This window comes from Nomia melanderi, chromosome 11 (assembly GCF_051020985.1).
Source record: "Nomia melanderi isolate GNS246 chromosome 11, iyNomMela1, whole genome shotgun sequence".
Taxonomy (NCBI): Eukaryota; Metazoa; Arthropoda; class Insecta; order Hymenoptera; family Halictidae; genus Nomia; species Nomia melanderi.
Genome location: NC_135009.1, coordinates 6,930,095 through 6,957,454, shown reverse-complemented (window position 1 = coordinate 6,957,454; position 27,360 = coordinate 6,930,095). Strand labels below are relative to the sequence as shown.

Genomic DNA, 27,360 nt, shown 5'->3' with positions numbered 1-27,360 from the left:
ATCGTGACGGAATTGGCCGCCATCGAAGTGTGCGATTCCTCCTTGCATTTATTATTCCTAGTGGGCGATAGGGTGGGGATGAATTTTGAACAAAGGACACTGGGAGGATAAATTTTTATAGGAATATGTTTAAGATTATTTCGGGGAGGTATATATTTTTAGGTTTATAGTGCGATGGTATCAAATTACTAAATGGACAAATTGATACATTATCAAAGTATCAAGATACCAAAGTATCAACGTACCAAATTACCAAACTATGAAATTACTAAATTATGTAATTATTAAATTATCAAATTACCAAATAACCAAATTACCAAATTACCAAATTACCAAATTATCAAAGCACCGAAGCACCAAAGTAACAAAGTATAAAGACATCGAAATCACAAGAAGATATCTACGATCCTTACAATGCTGAGATTTATATTTCAAGCATCTTGTCTTATATCTTGTCTTGTCCCAAATCTTGAAACTGTATCTACTTAAACGCCTTATCTATCTTAAAATTATATTCCTTCGAGAATCTTGCCTATCTATAAATTGTATCTATTCGGAAATTGTATCCACCTATAAACTGTATCTCTTCGAAAATCTTATTTTCATTCAAACTATTTCCAAACGCTTCGTCTAAAAATGTTCTCCAACGTTTCAGAACCCAACAAAAATAGAAGTATTCCACTTTTCGCATTTTCACATGTTCTCACGTTCCCATTTTCGCTCCACCTTTATTTTCCCTCGCCCGTTATCCACCGAATTTACTTAATATTCCACGCCTCGGTTATAAGTCCGGAAAATTTCGCGAAGCGACATAAGTCGCTCCGTACGCGAAAGGATCTTCCGTTTACGATCCCGGTGGGCTTGTTGTCTCCCCATCGAGTTACGCTGCAAAGCGTACACCTGGCAGCTTCGTCTCGCTCGAAGATTAACCCACCTCCTCTGGAGAAACCCAAGAAAGCATTGCGCTGGTTGAAACGTTCGCCAATCCAACAAGAAAACGATACACCGCGACACTTCCGTCCGTCCTGTCTCTATTTCCGCGACGAGATACTTTTACCGCGAAACGTTCTCTAGTTGGTATCAAGTATCATCTGGTCGAGCAATTCCGCGGACGATGGAAGATCCATCGAAACGCAATCTCTCGCGGAAAGCAATTTTACGGTACGCTTTTCTTCATCATTCCCAGTGGTATCAGTGAACACAGATAGTAGAAGAGGAATGTTTCTCGATGTTTCTTGAATATTGTTTTTTATATAGAATTGATAATTGTTTGGAATTGAATTATGATAAGCGGGAATTTGAAAATTTAGGGTGAGGATATTTAGGGTGTTTGGAAGATGTCGATTTTGAGATTTATATGGATTGGGGGTTTCTAGATTCGAAGAAACGTGGTTTGGTATTAGGTTTGAATGTATAGACAGTGACACGATGATTTATTGTTCTATTTTAGAATATTTTATTTCTTATCTTTTTGGTTTAGGAATTTTTAATTTCTTAGTATTCAAAGATTTTGGAATTTTGAATTTCTTACCAGTTTAGAATTTTAAAACTCCTAATTTATCACTTGCGAACTCTTAGAATTCCTAATTCGTTACCTTTGTATTTAACAAGTTTTCAATTTTTTACTATCTTAGAATTTTTAAATTTGTTATTTCTTACCGTTTCAGAATCTTAGACTTCTTAATTTCTTCCTACTTTATTCTTAGAATTCAAAATTTCACCTGTTCATTCTCAGAATTTCCTAACTTCTTACTATCTTAGAATTTTTGAAATTTTAGAGTTCTCAATCTCTTACTCATTCACTTTTAGAATTTTCCATAGTACAAGACAATGAAATCGCTAAATCTAAATTCACAAGGCACTTTCGGGACTAACGGTCCCAATCTTCAAAGTATTCCCTGTCTAACTCAATACGTGGATACTTCCATATCTCCGCGCACCTGTGGAAAACGAGTAGGAGTTCGAATAACGTTCGACGTGGCAGCCTGCAGCGCGTGACGCAGCGCAGCGTTCGATCCTGTGCCAGGAGCTGACCCTGGCCTGTATCACCTAATACAGAATCCCTGCCACGAAGTCACCAGTCCCGGCCAGCCCCGGCGCTAATTTCCTCTCCCGCCGAACGTGCTGTATCGCCGACAAATCCGCGGGGATTCTTTCCTTTATCTTGTCAAGAATAATTGCGCGCGGTTCTTGTGACGAGACTTTATTCGGTAAATTTCCCTAGAAATCGAAATTCACCTCTAAAGATTGTCACTCATTTAACCTCTTAACCCCTTTTCTTGTAATATCGGACTAGATTTTTCATATAAATGCATAAAAATCCAGTCTATTAATAATTATTTACATATTATCGTAAGCGATATCTGCAACAACCTTTCGAGAATTCACATTTTGTGACAAATGTGTGCTTCACTGATAAATTTTAAGAAAACAAGATTATATATATGACAAAAGTAATTATCACAATTTTCATAGGTATATACATTGAAATATTTTCATATCATTGTAATGCCCTGTTTTACAGGAAAGTTTTAGCAAAACTCAATATTTTGTCTGCAACTGATAACTAACTATAAGTATATCTAACTAATACATATTTAACTAATTTTTGAATAAATGTTTTCACTGAGATCGTTAAATTTTAATGGGTTCAACATTGATCAAAGAATAATGTATACGAAAAGCTAACTGCGCCAACATGATACGCGCGACTAAAATGAAAAGTATTTTTCTTAGTTGCCGTGCAAGCGTTCCCAATTCCCAAGGAGCGGATAAAATTATCTTCAACCATGTAAACGAAGAGAAGTTGTTGACGATGTTAATATACTTTAGCGAATAGCCTAGCCACGTCCCAGAGGATCGCCTGGTCAGCGAATGCAAACCGTTCCTTCTTATCCTGAGAGAAATGAGAACCGGACGGAGAATAACTCGAGTATTCTTTAAAGAATGAAGCCATTCATTAAATAATGTAGGAACCATCCCCGTACGAGTCCTCAATGTTGTAGGAATTATCCTGGGGAAGTCCCCAACGTTGTATGATATTCCGTTACAAGTCGCAAGATCTTTACAGATCACTAAACGCTCGCTCGCCGATTACGCAAAGTTTCGCTCACAAAGTCTCGCACTAACGTCTCGCTCAAAAGTCTCGCTCGAATAACACGCACCAAAATGTCTCTCTCCACTATCAAGCACAAAATGTCCCTGGCGCACGCATTCCCACTCGCTTTTAATACACACCCCCATTCGCTCTGTCTTTCTCACCCTTGCACCCTTCTCACTCTCATCTTTCGTCCATAGTCAAAATTCACACAGTCACGTACACGCTTTTCTCACGGCCCAGTCGCTCGGTTCCAGACACTCTTCCATTCATCCCACAATAACGAATGTCCCGTTGCAAAACACATCACATTTAATCACACGGAACTCGTATTCTTCTTTGTTTCTTCACAATTACTGCAATTTTAGCCATTGAAAGGTAAAAGTTCAAACATTATTTCTCCGCGCTCGAGAGGTGATTCGCAGTCGCCATTTGGTTTGATACAGCAACATTATAAAGTCTGATACTCGATATCGTAGTTCAAATAATATAATTATGCATAAAATGTTGAAATAGAAGAATTCTATCCTCTAATTTGTGTATTATATGTATTTATGTTAGTTGTAAAGCGTATCGTTAATATTTCGTTAGAAAATGATGAATATATATCTAACGAGAAATTTGTCGAGTGTAAAGGGTGAATTTCATGGTACTTACATATTATACGGACTACCTTTCTTCTTAAGAAATAAAATATTAGTAATAATAGCAACAATACTGATAATAATAATAATAATAATATATTAATAATAATAGTAACAACAATTATAGTAATAATATTAAGTATTAATAATAACAGTAACAATAATGACAATAATAATAAAATATTAATAATGTGTTATAAAACCTAAATGAAGCCCACCGCGACTTTCAGTTAGGAAACAAATGTAATTCGTATAATACGTAAGTACCAATTTGATCAGTAATAATCTCTGTCCCAAAATCTAATCTAAAGGTGGATCTCACTGAAGATCATCTCGAAAACTATGTAGTCAACTAGCTAGATAGTCGGCAAACTACGTCAAGAATATTCCTATGAGTCCGCATACCTCCGGAAGGTTAGGTTCTACCTTAGTTTCAATGGAAACATCGAAAACGGAAATCAGTAGCAAAGGAGATGTTAGCAAATGCATCTGAAAAGGACTTTGCTCGCGATAGCGTGGAGATCCTTTCTATTAAGAAGCATCCTTTGAAGAGGTAACGACGGAAAGTCTTTGAAGCCGCGACGAACGCGGCGGTCGGCGAAATCTTGGACTCCGCGAGGGAAAATTGCCGCAGAGCTTATTGGATTCTCCGCGAACGTGCCGGGATCGTTCGGAATAAAGAAAAACGTCGATTGTAATTGTCGCTGCCGCGGGAAACGCGATTCTTGATGGTTGGGAGGGGAGATGGGAAAAGGATCGAGGGCAATTTGGCATACTACGCGGACTCGAATGAAATTTCAATTACGCCGATGGGGAATCGTTAATCCCTCCTTTGTCCGAGGATCTTTTTGTTCCTGAGAAAACGTGGTGAAAATATAAATAGAGAAGAGTGTTGGGATAAGTAAAGAAAGATCTTTGGTTATTATGAATTCGATTGTGATTTTTAATGGAAATATGAGGGATGGATACACGAGGGAAGTGATGTGATGTTGAGGGCTGCAGGGGTGATATTGAATTAAATTATTATATTAGAATATTAGAATATTAGAATATTAGAATATTAGAATATTAAAATATTAGAATATTAGAATATTAGAATATTAGAATATTAAAATATTAAAATATTATAATACTACAATATTAGAATATTACAATATTACAATATTACAATATTACAATATTACAATACTAAAATACTAAAATACTAAAATACTAAAATACTAAAATACTAAAATACTAAAATACTAAAATACTAAAATACTAAAATACTAAAAGGTTGGACGATTAGAATAATAGAATAACATTAGGATAATATCACTACTATTATGAATAAAATATAAATACTAGAATAAATATTTCATAGAATTTATTGTAAAAATTTACACAATCAATATGTACAATACAAAATTAATATATATAACAAAAAGTTTCATAAGTAAAAAAATACAAAATTAATATGTACAATATACAATATACAATATACAATATATAATATATAATACAATACAGAATGAATATAGTGACTGTCTCACATAAATGGGAATACCTAACTATTTTTATGTGCAATGTTCACATGAAAATGAACGTAGCAGTGGAATTGATAGATTTTTACGAAATGAAAGGTACCACAGGAGAAATAATAGCTAATCTAAAAATCAAATACTATGAAATTATAATATTATACAATATAAAGGTAAAACATTAACACTAGATTTACGGACATTTATTGTATCGATTATTCCATTATTCCTAGAAAAATTGATGTTCGTGTTTCGCGTATTTTAGGTAAGACAGTAATTTATAAGAGTACAAAGTGGTCGTCGAAATTAGTTTCAGTCATCTGCGTTTTTGTCATACGTTACGTCACTCACACCGCTGAGTCTTCGTTTTCGTTTCTTCTTTTGATCAACCAATGATTTGATTTTTGGTACAAACGATTTAAAAGTGTACAAGACGAGTGTGCACTTAGCATTTTGATTGCTAAGCGAACTTCTTATTTTCAATTTGGTGAGCTTCATTGCAGAAAAGATTTGCTTGAAAGGATACGTAGAACCGAATACAGATATTATTTTTTACGGGATACTCGTTTCTCGGTAAAATCTGATAAAATTTTAACACACTTAAATCGCTGGATTTCAGTTTTAGAGCCCTATTGCATGTTAAATCGATCAACTCCATTCGCAAATGCGCAAGAGCTGTTCGATAATCTGCTGCAAATGGTGCCGAAAGTATATCAAAGTCGATTTCTAAAGAGAGTAATTCTTTAAAATGATTTGAAAATTCATCATTCAAATTTCTGAGCACGCTCAAATAATGCTCGTAAGTGCCATCATTGGATACGGAATTTAATTTCGGGAAATCTTGTGTATTTCCGAATTCTAAATCATTTACCCAAAGATTCAGTTTGATTTTAAATGCCGTAACCACGTCGAATAAATCTATGATGGTTTTGTCTTTGCCTTGCATTTTGATGTTTAGAGCGTTCAAATGAGTTATTAAGTCTGCCAAAAAGGCTAGATCTTTCATCCAATTACTGTTTTCAAGTTCAGGAACTGGATTACCCGTCTGCTCCATAGATAAACGTATTTCCTTCCGAAACATAAAAAATCTTTCTACTGCTTTCCCTCGACTAAGCCACTGAATTTCCGTAAAATAAGGCAGTTCACCATTTTCGCTATTTAATTCTTTCAGAAACGGTCTCAGCTGCGCCAGCTGTAATTCATGGTTCCTTAAAAAATTGATTACGCGTACAACTACCGACATTACGGCCTCGAATTTCACACTTTTCGCGAATAAATTTTGTTTGTGTATCATGCAATGTATCGGTATTATGCCGTGGGGAATAGTTAAACATTTTAATTTGTTTTGCAGTCTACAGATGAAACCAAAATTTCGGCCCACCATTGACGGTGCTCCGTCGGTGGCAACTGAAATAAGATTGTTCCAAGGTAGTTTGTACTGATCGACTATTTTTTCGACGCATGACATTATATCCTCTCCTGTGGTACCTTTCATTTCGCAGAAATTTAACAGCTCCTCCACTGCGTTCATTTTTTCATCAACACCGCGAATGAAGATTGCTAAATTCGGTGCGCCTGTTATATGTGTACTCTGGTTTAATGCAATCGAGTATGCAATAAAATTTGTGGAATTGTATTCTTCGAGAGGCTGAGTGCCTCTGCTTTTTCTAAATCCCCCCGAAATATATACTTCGCAGCGGTCACTATGCCGAATTTCACCAACTCACCCACCGAAAACGGAAATTAACTCCTCCCTATATCGTACGCTATTCTATAACTTGCTTCTAACAAGTCTTCGGACTGGATAGTCTGTTCATCCTGTAAGAAAGAGAAAAAATGGAACACTATGCTTTATGCTACTTTAGCAACGAGTAACTCCTACATTTTTATATATTTTGACATTTAAAAAAATAGATAATATAGCTTAAATAGTATGACAGTAGCTACCAGATTTAAAAAAAAAATTCCTAAAGCGTAAAAACTGCTGTTCCAAATGAAGACGCGCCGTTGAAGAGGTACACCAGGAAGCTTACTAAGTGGTCATAATGAAAGTTACTTACTTCGTTATCCTCTGTTTCTTCGAAGAGCTTCATTTTCAATTGCTGAAGCATTTCCTGCCTCTCTTCAGGTGCACATGACCCGAGTTCGCTCTCGTGGTAGCTTTTGTAGTGTCGTTCAACATTATACTTTTTCACTTGATTCAGCAATTTCTTGCACACCAGACACTGAACACTATCACCACGAATTGTGCAAAATTATTCCGCCTCCCACGAATTTTTAAAGTACGTGGCTGGGCTTTTAGCTGCCCGCTTAGAGTCACTAGGCGTGGGCGCATCTACAATGTAAAATGCTGTAGTTAACTGCGCTGTATTGTAATTTGTCGACTACGCTTTAAGCTATCGCTTTCTGAACTCGGATCCAAATGATACCAGACCTAACGAGACTACGCTGTAAGTCGTCGCATTCTGAACTCGTATTCAATTGATGCGACAACAGACTGTTTGACACGACTCTGCCAAAAATCATCCTATATTCCTCAGCGATTATGTATAATTACTCATCAAACATTATTATCGCCTGTGCATAATTGCCAGAGAGCTGTGTATAATTACCGAATTAATTGAATTTACAGTACCATATGAATAAGACAATATTTAAACATCCTGCGAGCTAGCAGAAAAAATTTGTAATCGATTCATTACAGTTTCCTCTGTAATACGTGCGTTTCGAAAAGATTGAGATATTCTAAGACCCTAAAAAAACAAATTAAATTTGCAACGTGTTACTTCGGAACGCCTCAATAGTACCGTCCGTTGCAGCAAACTTGGCACTCGTGACGTCATAGGAGCGGATACAGTCGCTCCGAGAAATCCAATTGCGAGTCCGGAACGGTTTTTCGCGCTCTTTATCGCGCGACTCAATTGCTATACGTGAGCGCGTCCGCGAATGATGTACCAGAAGCGAAAATCTGTGTGGGAAACTCGTGTGTCTTCGAATCTGACCAATCAGACGAAAGCGTCAGGTTCACTGCAACGGACTATGCACGTCGTGACGTTTTTGTTCCAAATTTGCCGACGACATATTGTACACATCGATAGCCTTATTGGATTACGTATTCCAGGTTGTTTTAAAATGTACCACTTTGTACAAAATTAGTGTACATATCTGTATATAATAAGTGAAGACAAAATTCTTCATGCGAGATCCTGCCGAGTTACTGAATTCGTTGCCACCGCAAATAGTTAAGATCGCAGACACGAGCATACTCCACTAACACAAAAGTATTTGCCCCACTCCGCGCAAGCAATGCCCGTGTCTTTGCCCACAGCTCTGTCCGCGGGCAACAGGCTGCCCTTGCCCGCGAAACGGCCTGTTGGACAGACCTGCTTCCAGGGATACAATTAGAGAAATGGAATAATAGGGAAATAATAATAAAAATAAGAATAATAATACAAGCATAAACTTAATAACTAAAACAATATAAATCTTACAAAAAGCACTACACTTTGTATAGCCCACATCTCTTACCACATTATAAGCACTCAATATTATTCTGCACTTTCAGATATCCCGTAAATACACAAAACTCCACACTCCATCCTTCACTCATCCAACAAAGAAGCTTCAAACATAAAACACTGATCTTTGAAGTACCTAATCACGCGAATCACGCTGTTATCGAAAGGAACATGCTTATTTTTCCATTTCACGTGGTATCGAGACAAAAATTCGATTGAGAAAAGAGAAAAAGGGAAGAATAATCAGAATTTTTATGGAAATTACTTCCGCACGATCGCCATTTCCGGCAGGGGTTTCATTGGTTGCCTGCAAAGGGAACGGTTTGTATATCAGGGGTAGAAGAACGGAAAGTCATTACGTGCAGCCAGCTCTTTTATTAGAGCTGGTCATCGATCATCATTTGGTTCCGCCTCGGGGACTTTCTGGATCACCCGGTCTCTTAGGAAGCGAATAAAAAAACCGCGGAAATAGGCTCGCGAAGTAGAGAGCCTTAGCTCGTTCGGACCGCGGTGATCCATAACTTTTTATTCTCGTGATCCCCTTAAGAAAATATATTGCAGTTCTTGGAACTAGTTAAGTGTCTTATGCGAAAATTATTCGAACATTATTAAATGATGGTTTTCCTTTGAACAGAATATTCATAAAAATATTATACTTCATTGCCAAAAATATAGCATCACCAAAATATAAATATTATTATGTAACTATTACAAAAATACAATATCACATAATATTGTATCAATAGTGACAAATTCTAATACAAAAATGTTATTACTGAAGATATTAAATTTATAAAAATTAAAATTACAATAAAATCCAATAGATATCACAGATTGTATGTAGACATTTAAAAATGTAGATACCTACATTATATTTAAACCAGTACAAAAATTTGAACGTCGATTTCAAAATTTCAATTAACTCTTCCCACTAAGAATTCTCATAATAACCTTCCAACGTTTCATTAATGCCTCGCACAATTTGCACGATCACCCACGATTTTCCATTTTCCACTGGATCGAAAAAAAGCCTTGCATTACCCTAGGCACGTTAAAAAGCAATTCTCCCCTACTTTTCAAACAGAAAGTTATTTCTCCTCTTCATCCGACTATTATTTAACTTTACGTCGACAAACGCCAACAAAGTTCTACTAGGGAATCGCCGCAAGAAACTAATGGGAAACGTTTCTAAGTCCACCACTTAATTTTTCATTCTTTAGCATGAAACGGAGGTAATCCCGGGAACACGGTTGCTTGTACCAGACATAGAGTTACATACGAGAACACGCTTGGTTCGTGGGATACAAGATCGATGGGCAACGAGGAAGAAAATCTCGCGGGACGGGAAATTACGATGCTCCACGGGACGGAAAAGCAGGTGCAGGATTTTCGGGGACCACGAGTCGAATATCACGGTAGCTGATTACGTGATCCGGGTGTCTGGGAAACGGAAAATAAAAGATTCTCCGTCTGCCGTGCGTCCGACGGAAAATTCGAGATAGAAAAGAGTCTTTAGATAACATCTCGGTGAGGATAATACGTTCGTGTTTCACGCAAGTGAGACTGAAAATGGAAGAATAAATGAAGAGTAACGGGCGCGTAGGTATACTATTGTTGATCATTATAAAATGACAACGATATTGAATTTGTATTCGATACGCAGTGAAATGTCCGTGTTCTATTACTATTATTGATGTATAGGTTATTCTTCCGTAAATACAGTCGATGGTTATAATGAAAGATTCAAATGCAACGCTACAATAGCAATAGACTCTATATGTTACTATTCTAACTGTGTAATGAATAGTTTTTTTATTGACGCTATTGACGTATTCATTATTTTTTTATAGTTTTCTATAAATATTCACTTTGAAAAGTTAAAATACAACGTTGTGGTAGTGATAAAATCAATATTTTACTATCCCAGCTGTATAATTACTAGCTTCTCATCAACTGCATTCATACTAATTATTTTTTTTATAGTTCTCTATAGATATTCACTGTGAAAGGATATAATACAATGTAGCAGTAGTGACAAAATCAATATACTAGTATCCTAACTTCATAATTAAGCTCTTCGTTAGCTGTAATACACTGATATGTTAACTATTTTTCTATGAACGCTATTCATGTTTACTCCATAAATAGACAATGCAATGTTAAATCAGCAAGAAGTTCGATACATGGCTAGCCCAGCTTCGATTCTCCACGACCGGCTCAAACGTTCCAACAATTACGAACGGTGGCGTGTGTTCACGCTAATGAACTATCGTAAAATAACGAGCACGAGAGATCGCGATCACGCTCGAGCGGTTGAAGCAGAACGGTCCCACTCGAACGGCCGTGATAATGTCGCTTCACGGTGGACTACGAACATTACGACTCCGCGGTGTGTTTCAAAGGGAGCCAATGCGATAAAGCTTGAAAGGCGTTACGTAGCTCATCAATCATGCATGCGGCGAAGAAAAAAAAAGGAAGAGAAAGAGAAAGAGGATAATCCGCGGCATGAAGGCGGTCCGCGGAAAAAACCAGGGAGAAGCCGTACTGAGGGAAATAGAGTAGGAATCTGGTCTGAAAACGCTTTGACGCGAGATAACTGAACGGCGAAAAGGCGTAGAAGCTGTTCGGATTCTTCGAAAAGCGTCGACCGGGTGTTTTACGGATTAAAGCGACTAAATCCATCTTTCGAATTTTATTGATCGATTAATTGCAGTTTTTGAATTTTACTGATTGACTACTTACAGCTTTTGAATGTTTCTAATTGTGCAATTCTAGCTTTGGAATATTATCAAGTTACTAATTCTTGCTTTAGAATATTATTAATTGACTAAGTCTAACTTCGGAATATTATTAATTGACTAATTTCACCTTTCGAATTGTATTAATTGGCTAATTCGAGATTTCTTAATTTTACTAATTCACTAATTTCTGTTTTTGAACTTTACTGATTAGCTAATTCTAGATTTCTGAGTTTTACTGGCTGACTAATTCCAACATTTGAGTTGTACCAATCCATTGATTCTCAAATAAAAATAATATCGTCGACAGCAAAACAATTCATTGTTTCGTATCAACTGAACGAATCGAGGCGAAAACTTTCGCCACGAGTTTCATTTCAACAAAGCTCCAGCTCAGAACTGACAGCTTCTCATTAATTTGGATCGGTTACGGTTGATCGACACGCGATTTTCGTCGGATTTTGAGTCGCTCGAAGGGATAAAGCAGCTCTCTGGCAAGCGTCCGGTGTATATTGACTTCCCGCGTTCCCTTGACGTTTAAGTCCGTTAATTAGAAAAGCCCGATGACGGTGCAATGTCGAGCAAACGCCGAACGCGAATTAATACATGCGGCCTCCGCAACGGTATATTCATTCGCTCGAAAACGTCGAAACGACGGCGCTCGTAAACACCACCGACTCGTGTGGCACGACAATACCGTGACAGACTTTTTCGCCGTGGAAATCCGAGCCGTGACGCGCGACATTATTCATGACGCGGGAGGAACACGTCGGTCCAACGATTTTCCTTCCGTCAGCGGGATGCCTATCGTCTCTTAAAATCGATTAAGCTTTTCTTTCCAGGTGTCTTGATCGTAAATGTGAAATGTGTTCAATCGATATGTTTGACGATAGAACATCACTTTATCATGGGAAGATTATAATATATTAATCTTAAAATATTACAAGCTCATTGAGTATTAGAATATAAAATGATATTAGAAATGCTGGAATTTTGTGAATTTTAAAACTATTAAAATATTGAAAATATGAAAAATATGAAAGATCTTCACAGAAAAGCGAATTAAATATCGAAACCTTAAACGCTAATAAATGAGAGAACTACTGCTACCATCAGTCTTCCGTTATTGAAATAATTAAACGCATTTATCGCAACTTTCGATTCTAAATATGAAACCCTGATGCAGCCAATATGTTCACATTTATCGTCGAAAAGTTATATGAATATATAAAGGATCCTACAAGCTGACAAATTCATAAAGAGAAAATTATTTAATAATATAACTTTCCGTGGAAAATTTTAATATGCGTTTGTAGTCACCGTTAATACTGAAAAATTCAGTTAAATGATTTAAAAAGCCGTTCACGAGACAATAGCTCAACGAAGTACCTAAAACAAAGAACTCTCTGTTCAATATCTTTTCGTCTAGTTTCTTTCACAGAAAACTTCCAAATAGAACAGCAAAAAAAATATTGTTCTGCTAAGATTAACAGAAAGAAAACATTTCTAGGCACGTATCGCATCGAACGGAACGCTGTTGATGAAACACCACTAATTTCGAGCGTTCCCCATTGATTCATCGCGCGACGAATTTAACACATCTCAGGCGCATTTAATTTCCAAAAGTCTACAGCTGTGTCTTTAATTTTGAAGGTGGCGTAAATGATCTCAAGCATGAAAAATCATATTTCCTTATAAATGTCACACAACATTACACAGTCATGATAAATTCTTATCTTTCAAAAGTATCTTTCAATTAATAAATTTTCTAATTTATTCAAACGCCTTAAAACCTTGAAATACCTTGGAACTAAAAACATATGACTTAGTCCACTTTCAACAGATCTATCATATATATATAATATAATATAATTCTGCTAAAACAATTGAAAATGACGCGGACCTACGTCACGAGTATTCAGTTAAAGAATTTCAAATGACGTAAGACTACGTTGCCGGTCTCGAATGTGTTAATCGGCGACGCGAACTCGTAGAAATCGATTTGTCCTCTAGTAACGAAGCAATTAACGAGACCGAGGCGCGAGCCGCATTTCGCGCCGGCGAACAAAATAATCTCCCAGTCGGATCTCTCTCGGTATAAAATCATAAAGCCCAGGTGTTGCCGCGTTATACGGTTCGAGAATTAGCTCCAGCAGGTAGTTTATTAACGCGACCAATCCGGGATTAAGGCGACGCCGGCGGAGATATACACTGATCCATGAAAGTATCTCGAATTCTGTATTTCCATTCGATGCGGTTGCGAGTCTGATACGTGAGATACATATAACTTCATGCATTATTCGTAAATTTTGACTGAAGTTTACATTCTTCCCGAATCTGCACTTGTATTTGTATTTACACTGGCAATTGCACTTGCACTTGCATTTATATTTATATTTGTATTCTTTCTAAAATTCTTTCTGCAGACGACTTTATAATATAGATATTATAAATTCTATAATATTAGAACAATATTTAGCTATTTATTTATTAGGCATTAGACCTATATTACGTTATAGACTGTATATTGTAAGATAGGCTTAATGCCTAATAAATAAATAGTCTACATTGCAATATAGGCCTAATGTCTAATGAATAAATAGATAAATGTCATTCTAATATTATTGAGTCTATAATATCAATATTATAAAGTCTACAATATAGAGGCTATATTGTAATGTAGGAATACTGCCTAATAAATAAATAAATCAATGTTGTTCGAATACTATAGAGTCCATAATATCTATATTATGAAGTCTACAATGTAGAGTCTATATTGTACTATAGGATAAGTATCTAATTAAATAAATAGCTAAATATTTTTCTAATAAATGCTTTTCTCTATCTCCAATAGATAAATAGATAAATATGATATACAGTAGAACCACGATCATCTGATTTAATTGGGCGACTAACAATTTAGATTAAAGGAGATTCTAAAAGAATGATTTTATTAAATTAATGATTTCCTCTATATTTTAAATGCCTTCATGAACCCGTGTGAGTATTTATCCCAGTGAATTGGATCGGTTCCAGGCTGCCCCGTCGTTTTTTCCCTTTCACGTCTATTCGTTCGCCGATTAATGAGGCGACTGGGACTCATTGAACATTATCCGAAAGCTATACGCATTCATACGCTGATAAATGGGAATCGAGTGATTGTCGAGGAAAAGCATATATTAATTAGCACATTGTGGATTTTATTCATTTATGCATAAGCGCATAGAATCTGGATTGGAGAAATGTATATAAGAATTCAACAGTCTATCAGTGTTAATATTAGTTTACTTAGTAAGATCCTTAAGAGAAGAAACCAATGTCTAATTAACTTCTCCTTCTAAGATAGTAATTCTCTGTCTGTAATAGCACAGACATTATGGTTCGACGAAACACAAAAATTATTTATCGGATAAACAGGGAAAAGGAAGAACTATTACGAAAGGAAATTTAATTTAATTCGTAATTCTCAATTAACCTTCTGTCCTATAATATGTTTCAAAACAGTAGTTGATGAAGCTACTTATATACCCTTGACCTATGATACTTATTTTACCTCTCTGCTTACTATAAGTTAACGATTAATAATAATAGTATAGTGATCCCGGACGAGCCCCCAAGTTTATAGTGAGGACTATTATTATTAGATATTGAAAAGGTGGATCTTCAGTAAAAAGAGAATTAGGAAACAATATATATGTATTTAATGAGATAAAGAAACAATATGGACAACACGTAAAAATACAACTTAATACCACGAAGACCAACACACGACTCTCTATCACGCACAAAACTGTTCTCCGCTGTCTCTCACCAAAATGTCCTTCTCGCACGCATTCCCACTCGCTTTTAACATACACCCCCATTCGCTCTGTCTTTGTCACCCTTACACCCTTCTCACTCGCATCTTTCGTCCACAGTCAAAATTCATGCAGTCACGTACACGCTTTTCTCACGGTCCAGTCGCTCAGTTCCAGACACTCTTCCTCGTATTCTTTCAGCCACTCGAGATTTTCTAAACACAATCACACTATTTTCCAAACATCCCAGCGCCGGTCCGTCCCAATACGACCTGGTCGCCCTTACGCACGCACAACAAACCATTCATCTTACAATACTTTAACCTATACTAAATATTCTAGATACTACAATAGTAATATTTAATTAATAATAGTAACCTTTAATTCATAATAGTAACATTTAAATTATAATAGTGACATTAAATTCATAATAGTAACCTTTAATTCATAACAGTAACCTTTAATTTATAACAGTAACCTTTAATTCATAACAGTAACATTTAATTCATAATAGTAATATTCGATTCATAATAGTAATATTTAATTAACAATACTAATAGTTACACATTCAAAAAATGAAAATGACATTTTGGTTTGACAAATTTAGTTATAAATTTTCATTGCAATTCTAACATAATATTATAGAGCTAGAGGTTAAAAGGTTAGAGATTTAAGAATGATCGCTATTGGTTTCACAGGAGGCGTTGGTAAGGAGACTAGGCCCCAATGCTCACGCGTTCACCATGGAGATCACGCCGTTAGCTCCGCCCTCGGTACAATTGGTCCCGGCAAAGGAATACAATGGTGCCCCAATAGGGACCAGTTACGACGTTCGGGCTTATGTCGGTGAGTAAAACGAATGCGATGATGACAGCCACTTTTTTCACGCCATTACGTTTCGAAGAAACTTTAATCCCCTTCTGTTCCACCCTTCTCCGATCCAATTCGAACGATCATCCCTTTTACTCTGATCCTTCCCACGGCATTTTTATCGAATTTCTATTGTTACACAAACTCAGCGCCAGCTAGACATTTTGTTTACTTTTGAAAGGAGGGTTCCGAGCTTGTATTCCAAAGTTCAATTTGGTCAAATGTCAACTTCATTTTGTTTAATCGGCTAAATGTTAGAGAGACTTTTTTGAAAGTCCTCCTTTGAATCTTAACCCAATTCCTAACAAATTTCGTTTTTACAATTTTTCTTTTGATATAGTAGCATTTCAATATTCAAAAGTATTAACACTTTATGAACTTTCCAAGAAAACAAATACAAAATATATTTTTTATTCATTTCCTATATAAGCCCCATAAAAGGAAATGAGTTAAGAGCGCCTAATTTGTGACTTGACGACCAAGCAATATGATCTTCGAAAAAGTAATGGAATTCTTGAAGGAGATAAAGTATATCATGAATTAATCTCTATATACTCATAGTATAATACAATAGTACAATGTATAAAAATATCAGTAACTCGAGTCTCAAAAGGAAGAGTAAACAGAATCACCCACGCGGAAAAAGAATGCTTTGCAGCACGGAATCAAAGGAATCGCAGACACGAATCCTAGTTCGATAGGATTCGCGCTCACCAAATGATTATATTAACATCAATTTTCGGAATTTACTTAGCGGAGAGCTAGAACAGCAGCCGCGAGACATGCTGATTGCGTATTCTATCCGGGCCACGACTAATTTGTGACCGATGTCGGTGTCTAGTCGAACCTCGCGCAGTTCCTCGGCTTAAAATTCTCGGTTTAGCGATCCCCGGGGCCGACGTATTACATTAGCGCGCGGTAAATTAAATCATCCCCTTTCTCCCACCCTCCCACCGCTTTCTCGCGAAACGTAGGATAGAACAAACTGGCGTGTTTCGTAAATAACGCGGTCGATGTCGAAACACTCTCAGAACTAATGAAATATTAACACGCCCGCTACCAGCATACGTTTCGCTAGGAGCCTTCATGCTTGTAATGTTTACTTTGCAAGTCGTGTTTATGAAATAGAATAAAACTTAATGCTAGGACTACCGAGTGTTTAATATGATAATCATCAAGAGCGGAATGTTGTACACAAGTACTTTTAGTTGTCTATGCGTTACTCGGCTATATCAATCGGTCAGATTAATTTCAATCAAAAGCTTGAAGGACTTTCAGTTGAGCATCTCTGATTTACAAAATAAGCTTATTATTTAACCAGTTAATTGTGAAATGTAATTTGAAAAATCTCTCATTGTGCGCGCAATAAAATGAAATAATAAAGTGTATACAAATGCATCTATAAAATATTCTAACGAAAAGCTAATGCAAAATGAAGAAGAATTACACATTTATCTGAAAGAATGAATAATTTATCGTTGAAAAAATTCGTACTATTTTGCGTTTTAAGATGACGTGTATACACGTCGAACGCAGTTAACTGGTTAAAGCGAAGATGCAAATGGGTTAATATGGTCCTTAATACGTTGAATGTCGTGGTGGGTCACCGGTGACCCTCAACCAAATCGAATTATTATAATTCACTGAATTAATTGATGATTATTTAAAAACTTCTCCGTATTAGAAATAATGCAACATAAAGCGATGGCGTTTAGCAAGATAACCGTGCAGCAATGATAACATAATTCAATCAAATACTTTGATATTGTATTTTCTTTCGTTTCGTGTATTTTGCTCCGTGAAACCGCTCAGCATTCGCCGTGTTAGTAAATACAAGTTATGTATTTATGTTGCAACCTGTTACGTTAAAGCTGAACGAGCAGATGAGAAGCTGCAACGAAAAACGACCGTCAGAATGGGCATCCGAGTAATCCAACGTACCATGAGGCCACCACTGCCAGCTACCACAGTGTACAGCGTGCCGGTGTCGGAGAGTCCGTCCGCGGAATCGAGGAATCAGCCGTGTAAGACTAGAGTAACGTTCGCGGAGAACGAGATCATTGAGGATGAAGGTAAATTCACATCTATTCGTATGCTCATTTTTATTCTGAAAGATCTTTTGAAGATTTTTAACCTTGAACGATAGAGACTTGAGACTATTTAGACTCTAGACCCTAGATTTCAAAGACATCATCTAGCATTTCTGACGTCTAACTAGTCTTCCAGGTTACTAGTTATTCAGAACTGTTAAATATACCACTCAAGTATCTATTTTCCATGAAAATCTATCTCCACTGTAACTTTCATAAGGAACAATCCCCATTGATGCGATTGCATCTACCGTAATTTAAGTACGCCTATTTACTTAACAGGCCACAACCGCTGAATTCACGTCTTCTCAAATATAATAACTTCCAAAATATTTTATCCTTCTTAATAATCTTTTATAATCTTATATTAACTATCCTTTCCATTTGCGACTTCTTTAACAGGAAGTTCTTTATTCTAAACAACAATTCGCTACAAGGCTACTACTACAAAACAATTTTTTTAGATTTCGTCCCTGCTTTAAAACTAGGTTTACGGGCATTTGTTGTACGGTTCATTCTACTGCTTTCTGGAAAAATTGATGTTCATACAGTTGAATCTTTACGTCAGAAAGTTAAAAATTTAAAGATACATGATTGAAGAACATACTGGTGCTATTACATCAGCCAAAGTTGTAAACATTTACCAAGTAGTGTTTATAAAATTTAATATACGTGAAACTGACGCGTTTCGTAAATCTAGTGTTAACTTCATAAATTTCCGGTAATTAGCTTAAGGTTCCCTTCATTTTCAACGGCAATGAGTATCAGAAACGCGAAAAATCTGCCGGTTGCAATTCTGTTAGACTACATATCACTGATAGATAGTTAACCCGTAACGGCCGAAAGGCCCCGCTACGGGGACATGAAAAGAATTTAGTTTTCATTTCATTAATTTATCATTGCTGTAGTTTTCTTTATCAAATATGGCAACTTATTACACCATTGGTTTGTTGATCATGCACTGACAAAAAATATTTACCGCAATATAACGTCTTATGGGCGAGTATTACAAAGAAAGCTCTTGACCGTTAAGGGTTAAGTATCACGATAGAGGAATAAGATTCGTGAAAAATATGTCTCGATCGCAGAAAACAGCGGATCACACGCGGCAGTGGAGAAACCCTTCTTATTCGGCGACGGTCGTGTTGGTTTAGAGGGGAAGCTGGACCGCGCGATCTACGCCCACGGGGATTCGATCGTGGTCCAGATTCACGTGAACAACAACAGCAGAAAGTCGGTGAGAAGGATCAAGGTGAGAAGCGTCTTTTATTGGAAAACGGATCCGCCGTGCGATTCGAAGACCTTCGGGACGGAAATATTTTCATCCCCTCGAGACGTCTCTTTCGACGCCCCACGTGCTTCCCTCTTCCCTTCTCTCCCTCTTCCGTCGATCGACACGTCGCACAGTGCAATCAAACTCCCGTTTTTTGGACATAATTCAATAACTTAACAACTGTGAGTGATACACAAAACTGCTTCAGACAAAAGTTCTAACGAATAGATCTAAACATAGGGTGGTTATATTTTTTTACATTATAGGGATATTATAAAGTTTATCAAATAACAATGGATACATTGCGTTTCGATTTCAATGTTATATAAATAGAGAAACGGAATTTATTCACACAAAACTGTTATTTGTGAAATAAAATTTTGTTTGTATAGCAGGCATTATTAAACACATTGTCAACTCTTAATTTTCTTTATGTGAACAGTCGAATTTTCGGATTTTGTCCACAGGTGGCCAAACGCACGTTTTCTGCAGAAAATTCAGTAACTTAAACAGTATGAGTAATACAAAAAACTGCTTCATACAAAAGTTGTAAGGAATAGTCCTAAACATATGGCGGTTATATTTTTTTTACATTATAGGAATATTATGAAGTTTTTTAAATGACTGGATACTTTGCGTATCGATTCCAATGTTATATAAATAGAGAAACGGAATTTATTTGCAAAAATATATGAAATCAGATCTACATGCTACATTAGTCTATAAAATAATCTTCGATCGTGCTAAACAGTGGTTATCACTTATTAATTTTTGAAATAAAAATCACTTTGCACAGCCGGGATTGTATGGCAACAGATTGATAACCTTCAATTTTCATTATGTGTATAGTCGAATTTTCGGGGTTTGTTCACAGTCTGCCGGACTTTGCGTCTCGCGGTGCAATTTCGAACTAACCGTCCGGACGCGTCTGATCCACCGGTTCATATTTGATCGATTCATCGGCCGGCTGTCCATCGGCTTTCGTTGTTACTGCTTGCGCGGCGATAACGTCGCAGAAATGGACTTCATTCGAATGAAAGTTTAACTGGGTGTGGGAAGAGCTACACCTTCCAGTAGACTGTTTAATTATTCATCCGGCCTGAACTTCTGACGCGAAACGAATATTATGACTGTAGTTTTTTAGTTGGTTCATTTCTGATTCGCGATACTAACTACGGGTGATTCTATATTCAAAGACAACTCGACAAAGAGAAATAAGAATCGTGTAAGATATTCATTCGTTTCCGAAGAATTTCTGGAAATTTATTTCTGCTCTTTCGTTCTCCTTCGTTGGATTTAGGAATCCATTTGGTATCTTTAGATCTAGTTAGAAATTGATTTATTATGAAACTTTACGTTAGGTTTAGAGATTAACTCAATATTTTGTCAGTGTTATAAATCTATTTCAAGTGTAAACGTTTCCTTATCATTTGGAAATCCTAATTCACGCGTAAAAGATGATCGTCGAAAGTAATGAGAGTTTCGAGGATCGTGAAATCTAGAAAGTCTGAAAAGTTAAAATCTATAAAAGTTCATCTCTAAATAGATGATTCTGTTTCAAAAATTCATTTCTACGCTTAACATTTTATCTTTCTAAAATTCAAATGCTTAAGAACATAATCAGAATAATAGAATTACGATAGAAAACGGCTATATCGAACAAACATTGTAAAAAGTACTACACGTTAGATGTTTTAGATGACGGTTCAAACTTTTGAATTTCCTATATGGCAATAAAAATCCGCGATATGGTTATCATAAAATAAACATGAACGGCGCGCGTCGATGATTCGAACCCGTTACCCGGGGATCCGGAAGCTTAACGGTATCGATAAAACGTAGAATCGGTAACGGCCGTAACCGTAGATTCTACTGCAACCGTCCGACCAAGTGGCGAGCTGTTCTACTTCGCGGGACGTCGTAAGCGTACGACGGCGTAATATTTACAGCCACCGTTGTTCTCGTAACTTGTGAAATCCATACGATTTTACGGGCAAATTTAATGCGACGCGGTAAAAATAATTCGAGGAAACAACGACGGGAATGCAGACGAAATCGAGCGGGAACGGCAGCTTTTAACGAGCGCGATAAATTGATTTAAGTGGCTCCGTTGGACAGAAGAATCAATTACGGGGCAAAATGGGGGAAAATAAGGGATTCTGTAACGATGCTTCCTAGGATTGTCTGTCTAATTGAAACATTGTTAACCCCTTACACTCGAAAGTTACCCAGTAGAGATATTCAACAGTTTCTAATGAGATATAGACGGTGTTTTTTGGTACTAACTTAACGGTAATTCATACATAAATTAAGGAACAAAACTGTTTCATTTCGATATTTCACATAGCGTTGCACTATACAAGGTTTAACACTAAAACTACCGAACAATTGAACTGACTCTTTCAAATTCCTCTACAGAAACTTCAAGAGTGCATCTATCTATTGAGACTTCAATTGATTTATAATTCAATTCGCGTATTGCTAAATCAATTTCTTTAATAATTACTCAGAGAAACATCTGTTGTCTTTTTAATAATTGCTAAATGAATAAATAGGAATGGATCATTTTGACCCGTCTGATAGTTTTAGCGTTAACATTCAATATTAAGCTTCATAGTTTTGCTGTATTGAATCAAGTGGCGACTGAGAATCGCCTCTCGAGTGCAAAGGGTTAATAGAATAAGAATTGTGTATGTGATTAACGACTACTGGAGGCTTTTCGTTAAATTTTGAAACATATTCAGAGAAAAGAGTACGTCATAATTCTATAAAGAAAGAAGAATGTACATAATAGATAGATTTGATCGCAGGGTTAGTCAAATAATTTCATTTCTAAACAATTGTCAAATTGTAGGACGACCATTGAATGAATTACAAAGCGATTCAAACGAGATGTATAAACTATTCAAAGAAGTAAATGAAAGGATAAAGGAAGGAACTCTGTGAAATCGTTTTATTTCCAAATGGAAATCTCGGAACGTTAAGTCCCAGGGTATCTCTTCGAACTTCACATCGAGCCGTTCGATCTGTATGCACAGCGGAACTCGCAAAGATATGCGGCGCCTGTTGCATCTGACCGCAGACGGCCCGCTACGGCTAATTCCCTTCTTCATTCGAATTATCTCTCTTTAAAACCCGAATGAACGTTAACGTTACTTTAGATTATATTATAGTATTTTCAATATAATTAGCAAAATAATATATTACATTGTTCACTATATAATTAATGAAAGAACATATTATAGTATTTTCAGTATAATTAGTAAAATAATATATTACACTATTTTCAATGCAATTAGTGAAAATAATACATTATACTATTCCTAATATAATTCGTAAAAGAAGATACCTATTACACAATTTTCAATATAATTAATAAAAAAGATTATTTACATTGTTCCCAACAACGATTCTATGAATTATAAATCGCATTGAATAGACCACACACAATAATGCGGAGTAATTGTACGGAAAATAGAAGTGATTAGAATTCGAAGCGCGCAGGGTGAAACGTAAACGGGATTACTCGAAACGTGACGTCAACAGTGAAGGGAATTACCATGAAAGTTCTCGACACACCGAAAACAATGTATAATGACCCATATTAGCTGGCGAAGAGCTCGGAAACACGTAACATCTGCAACTAGGAACACATTAAACCGAATCGCATTCGCGGGACACGCGAGCGCGTCTAATCCGGCTGCGAATCGTGCTCGAAGTAGGTGTCGTAAATGTTTTGGTTCAACTTTGACCAAGTACGGGTCACGTTAACGAGGGAGCACGGTTAGGAACATACCTTTAATGCGTTCATATGTGAACAAATCGAAAATCATTAGCAATAAAAAAATTTTTGTGAATGTAGGCACAGGGCAAACTGTGAGACAAGAGGTTGCACTCGGTGGCTATATACTTGACAGACATAAGACGAAGGATTGAAGTTGATGGCTACATAAGTACTTGGAAAGCATACAGCAAAGGGTTAAAGTGTGCGAATAGAGAAAAAGTTACGTCTTAGTTACGTCTGATATGAAACTAGTGATCTTACTAATATACTAGAAAAAAAGAAGAATGTAATAAGTTCAAAGTCTGATGGTTTAATGTGATCATAGGTTAGTCAAATCATTTCATTTCTAATCAATTCACAAACTGTAAAACGACCAATGAATGTGAAAGTCATTTACCAATTGAAGTTGGTGGCTATGTATTTGGCAAGCATAAGGAATAACAACGCTAAAGCCTAATCACCTTTCCACTTCGACTAATCAAACCAGCACTCCTTCTACGAAACTACTTTCCAACTTCTCTCAGTTGATCCTCCCAGCACTCAAACCGAAAATGATTTCTCGAACGCTGTTATCTGATATTCCCAGAGAATTCTCTTAAATCCTCTAAGCAAAGACCTGAATTAGGTACCCATCAGAAAATCTATCCCTCAGAAGCGTACATCGTCGCGATTTAAATGAAAAGATCGTTTGCATCGTGGAAAACCACGAAGCGAAATGCAAATACCCTAACGTGATCGACTAGGATGCCGAGAACCACGTGGAAGCGTGGGCAGAAGGACAAGTCGCGCGAAAGTTTATAAGACTGTCGTTAAGATGCGGGATATCGGTAACAAGAAGAAGATACCAGGGAGGAAAGGGCAGAGAATGCTCGAGTAGCTTCCCGGTGCGTCTCTCGATCTACCTAATAAGCGAAAAGCTTTGAGGAGTCCGTAGAGTCTCGCTAATGGAACGCGTGGCCCTTTCGCCGTCTGCTGCATTCGATTAACTTCAAATGACTTCTGCGCCGACCCGGTCTCCCCGCGAAGGAAAAACTGATTAACGCGGCAGCTTCACGGGGAACGTGGGGATATTCGTGAAAAAGATACACCTAGTGTTAGGGAGTTAACGAAGAGCAAGGGATCTTTAGCTTGTGTGTTTCATGTTTAAAGGTTCAATGCAAATGAAGCTTTTAACCTTTGAAGGTTTCACTGTATAGTTGTGGCTTATAGTTGCAGTAAGTTCTGTAGTAAATACTGTTTGTAATAATGAAACTGTACTAGTGTTTGTAGTAATATAACTATATTAGTATTCATAGTAATAAAACTACATATAACTGTATATATAGCTGAAGCATAAGCTATGATGAACTCAGTTCCACAAATCTTCAAATTCTATGCAACATTTACATTTGAAAAGTACTGGAAATATTTCAGACTCACATTGGATTATACTTGAAAAAATATTTACAAAAATTAACTGTTCGATTTTCATGAAAAGGTGCTAGTTAGATAAAGCTCAGAAACCAGGGGCGAAACCAAACTATGTAGTCAGATAGAGGATTTCCAGGGCAAAAGCTTCCAAGCGAATTGCCCATCAGAAAGAAAGAAGAAAACAGTGCTGATAGTGTTAAGTAAGTGCGATAATTTCAGCTGAAGAATACGTACAGGATGGGTAAGGGGAGAATAGCAAGAGTAAGGCGGCCTAGGTGTAAAAGGGGCAACGCGAGTTCGCGACAGAAAAGAGGCTCGGTCGTATAAAGCGATCGCCGTCCGCCCCGATTGCCTTTGCGGTACAGTTCATTAGCGAGCGTGGCGATCATTGTTTGAAAACGGGAACGGACGGGCTCGATATACGACGTGAGCACGTATTGTACGTTACATACACGGTGCGCGCGTACGAGTTGCAAATACGCGAACGCCGTTAACTTTGTTCCGACAGCTAGGCAAACAGACTGACACGCGACCCAGTGTGCTATGGTCCCGCGTTTGCAAACGATCGCGTTTGCTCTCTGGGCAAATAGCCGACTAGCCGTTTAATAGACGCGTCTTGCTCCCGACTCGTTCTCACCGTACTGCGACACAGGGCTAACTCACGATTAGCCGCTTGCTGTCTTGCGGTTGCCCACCGAAATATCACCTGTTTTTGTAATCTGTTAGATCGTAAATTAACGTTTACGTAGTAAATAGATTAGTGTTTATATGATGAATAGATTAATGTTTATATAAGAAATAGGTTAGAATTTATATAACATGTACGTCAATGTTTATATATTAACATGTTCCGTGCCACGGGAACTTCGGTTATATTTTGCTTATGAACAGTATCGATTTTTTCAATAGAATAATAGTAATATTATTAAATATAATTATATATAATATAATTTTCAATAAAATAAAGTTTTTGGTCATTTTTATGTATTTTGATATTGTTTCTTTATGTTTTCACTGCTTTGTAACGTATACCGCTATCCGTGACCGTGTATATTAAAAATATTTTCTTACAAAAATTGGCGTGTATCATATATGGTACACGTGGCACGGAACGTGTTAACACTTCAACTACCAGACGGGTCGAAGTAACCCATTCCTGATTTCTTCCATTTGTAATTATTACAAAGATAACAGTTGTTTCTCTGGGAAATTGTTAGAGAAATTGTTTTAGCACTACGTAAGCTGAATTGTGAATCAATGAAAATCTCAATAGGTGCAGTTTCTATAGACAAATGTCGGAAAGTCAATTCAACTGCTCGGCAGTTTAGTGTTAAACAGACAGATTAACACGTTAAGCGCCATGTCCGTCACCGATGACCGACGCTTCTGAATTGCTTGAAAACAATCGTAGCATGCAAAATAACCGATGTCGAATGAAAATATTTAATAACGTAACTAAGTTGATAATACTGTAATGCAAGGATTGTAACACTAAATAATGAATAATTAATCCTGCTTTTCTTTGCTACAAAAGAAAAACTCTACGGAAAAACGGTCAAGATCTTCGTACCCCTTAACGTGTGAATATTATAAACCTAACTAGATTAATATTTATAACTCTTAACTTCCTTTTGAGGTTTACATCGACGTTATTTAATTCAATTACAGCTTAATATGACACTCTAATTATTTAGTCCAGAATATTTGGAAATCATTAAAATGGTACTTTTAAAGGGCACAATTGTGGTACTACAAATAAATACATAAAAAGTTGTTAAAATAAGTAGGCGCTGCAATAAAATCAAATGTCGAGTCTGACTCGACATAGGACTGCTAAGAGTAAACTCAGACTGTGTCCCTAAGTGGTTAAGAAAAAATGGAAAGTCGCGGTAGCTCTGTGTATTACAGTGAACATTGTTAGGACATCTACCTCCCTAATAGTCACAAGAAAGTTCCTCATCCGCGTTTACTAAGCGGCGAATACTGTAACGATCGTTTAAAACACTGGCATAATACAATAACAATTTTCTTTTCACGTGGACAGGTTTTCATCGTGCAACACGTGGATGTGTGCATGTTCAGCAACGGAAAGTTCAAGAACGTGGTGGCCATGTTGTCGTCGCAGGAGGGTTGCCCGGTAGGGCCAGGAGCTTCGATGAAAAGAAACTACACGCTCAGACCTATCAAAGGGTCGACAAAAAACTGGATCGCGTTGGAGGACAGTTACACGAAGGCGGGTGCGACTCTGGCCTCGACAGTCGTGTGCCCTGGAAACGGGCCAGACGACAGGAACGTTTTCGCGATATACGTGTCTTATTATGTAAAGGTAATACAGAGAGTCAAGTGTGCTCAAAAACTAACGTTAACACTGGCATGCATCTATTATTAACCCCTTGACCTACAATATCGTGTCAAACTCGTGATGAAAATTTTCAACTGAATTTGATAAATCTAAGTGTTATTCATTTTCTTCAATTATAAATTAAATATTACTTTTCTATTATCAATCGTTAACCTTTGGAGTAAACATAAACATAGAAGAAACATTAAAATTCTTTCTTCTCCTAATAAATTATGTTATTAATGATAAAGTAATTGTATCAATCATGGTTAAGAAAT

General features: G+C 36.7%; 3 protein-coding genes across 9 annotated transcripts in view; 1 reads left to right on the top strand and 2 right to left on the bottom strand.

Annotated features, from left to right (window-relative positions):
- Nucleotides 1-27,360, bottom strand: part of LOC116428856 (sex-regulated protein janus-A) — a 105,622-nt gene that overhangs the window by 74,933 nt on the left and 3,329 nt on the right. The gene's annotated exons all lie outside the window — the stretch shown is intronic.
- The window catches only part of LOC116428855 (arrestin homolog), a 78,769-nt gene that overhangs the window by 49,878 nt on the left and 1,531 nt on the right, over nt 1-27,360 (top strand). For all 5 annotated transcript variants that reach the window (XM_076371915.1, XM_031981017.2, XM_076371912.1 and 2 more), the window contains 4 exons: nt 16,013-16,160; nt 18,056-18,256; nt 19,363-19,526; nt 26,786-27,067. In XM_076371915.1, coding sequence (XP_076228030.1) covers nt 16,013-16,160; nt 18,056-18,256; nt 19,363-19,526; nt 26,786-27,067 — 795 coding nt within the window. The remainder of the gene's footprint in view (nt 1-16,012; nt 16,161-18,055; nt 18,257-19,362; nt 19,527-26,785; nt 27,068-27,360) is intronic.
- Nucleotides 5,272-7,780, bottom strand: LOC143175054 (general transcription factor II-I repeat domain-containing protein 2-like). The gene is made up of 3 exons (XM_076371916.1): nt 7,696-7,780; nt 7,322-7,596; nt 5,272-7,079 (listed from the first exon to the last, which is right to left on the bottom strand). Exon 3 carries the CDS (start codon nt 6,790-6,792, stop codon nt 5,722-5,724), a length of 1,071 nt encoding a protein of 356 aa, XP_076228031.1. The 5' UTR covers nt 6,793-7,079; nt 7,322-7,596; nt 7,696-7,780; the 3' UTR covers nt 5,272-5,721.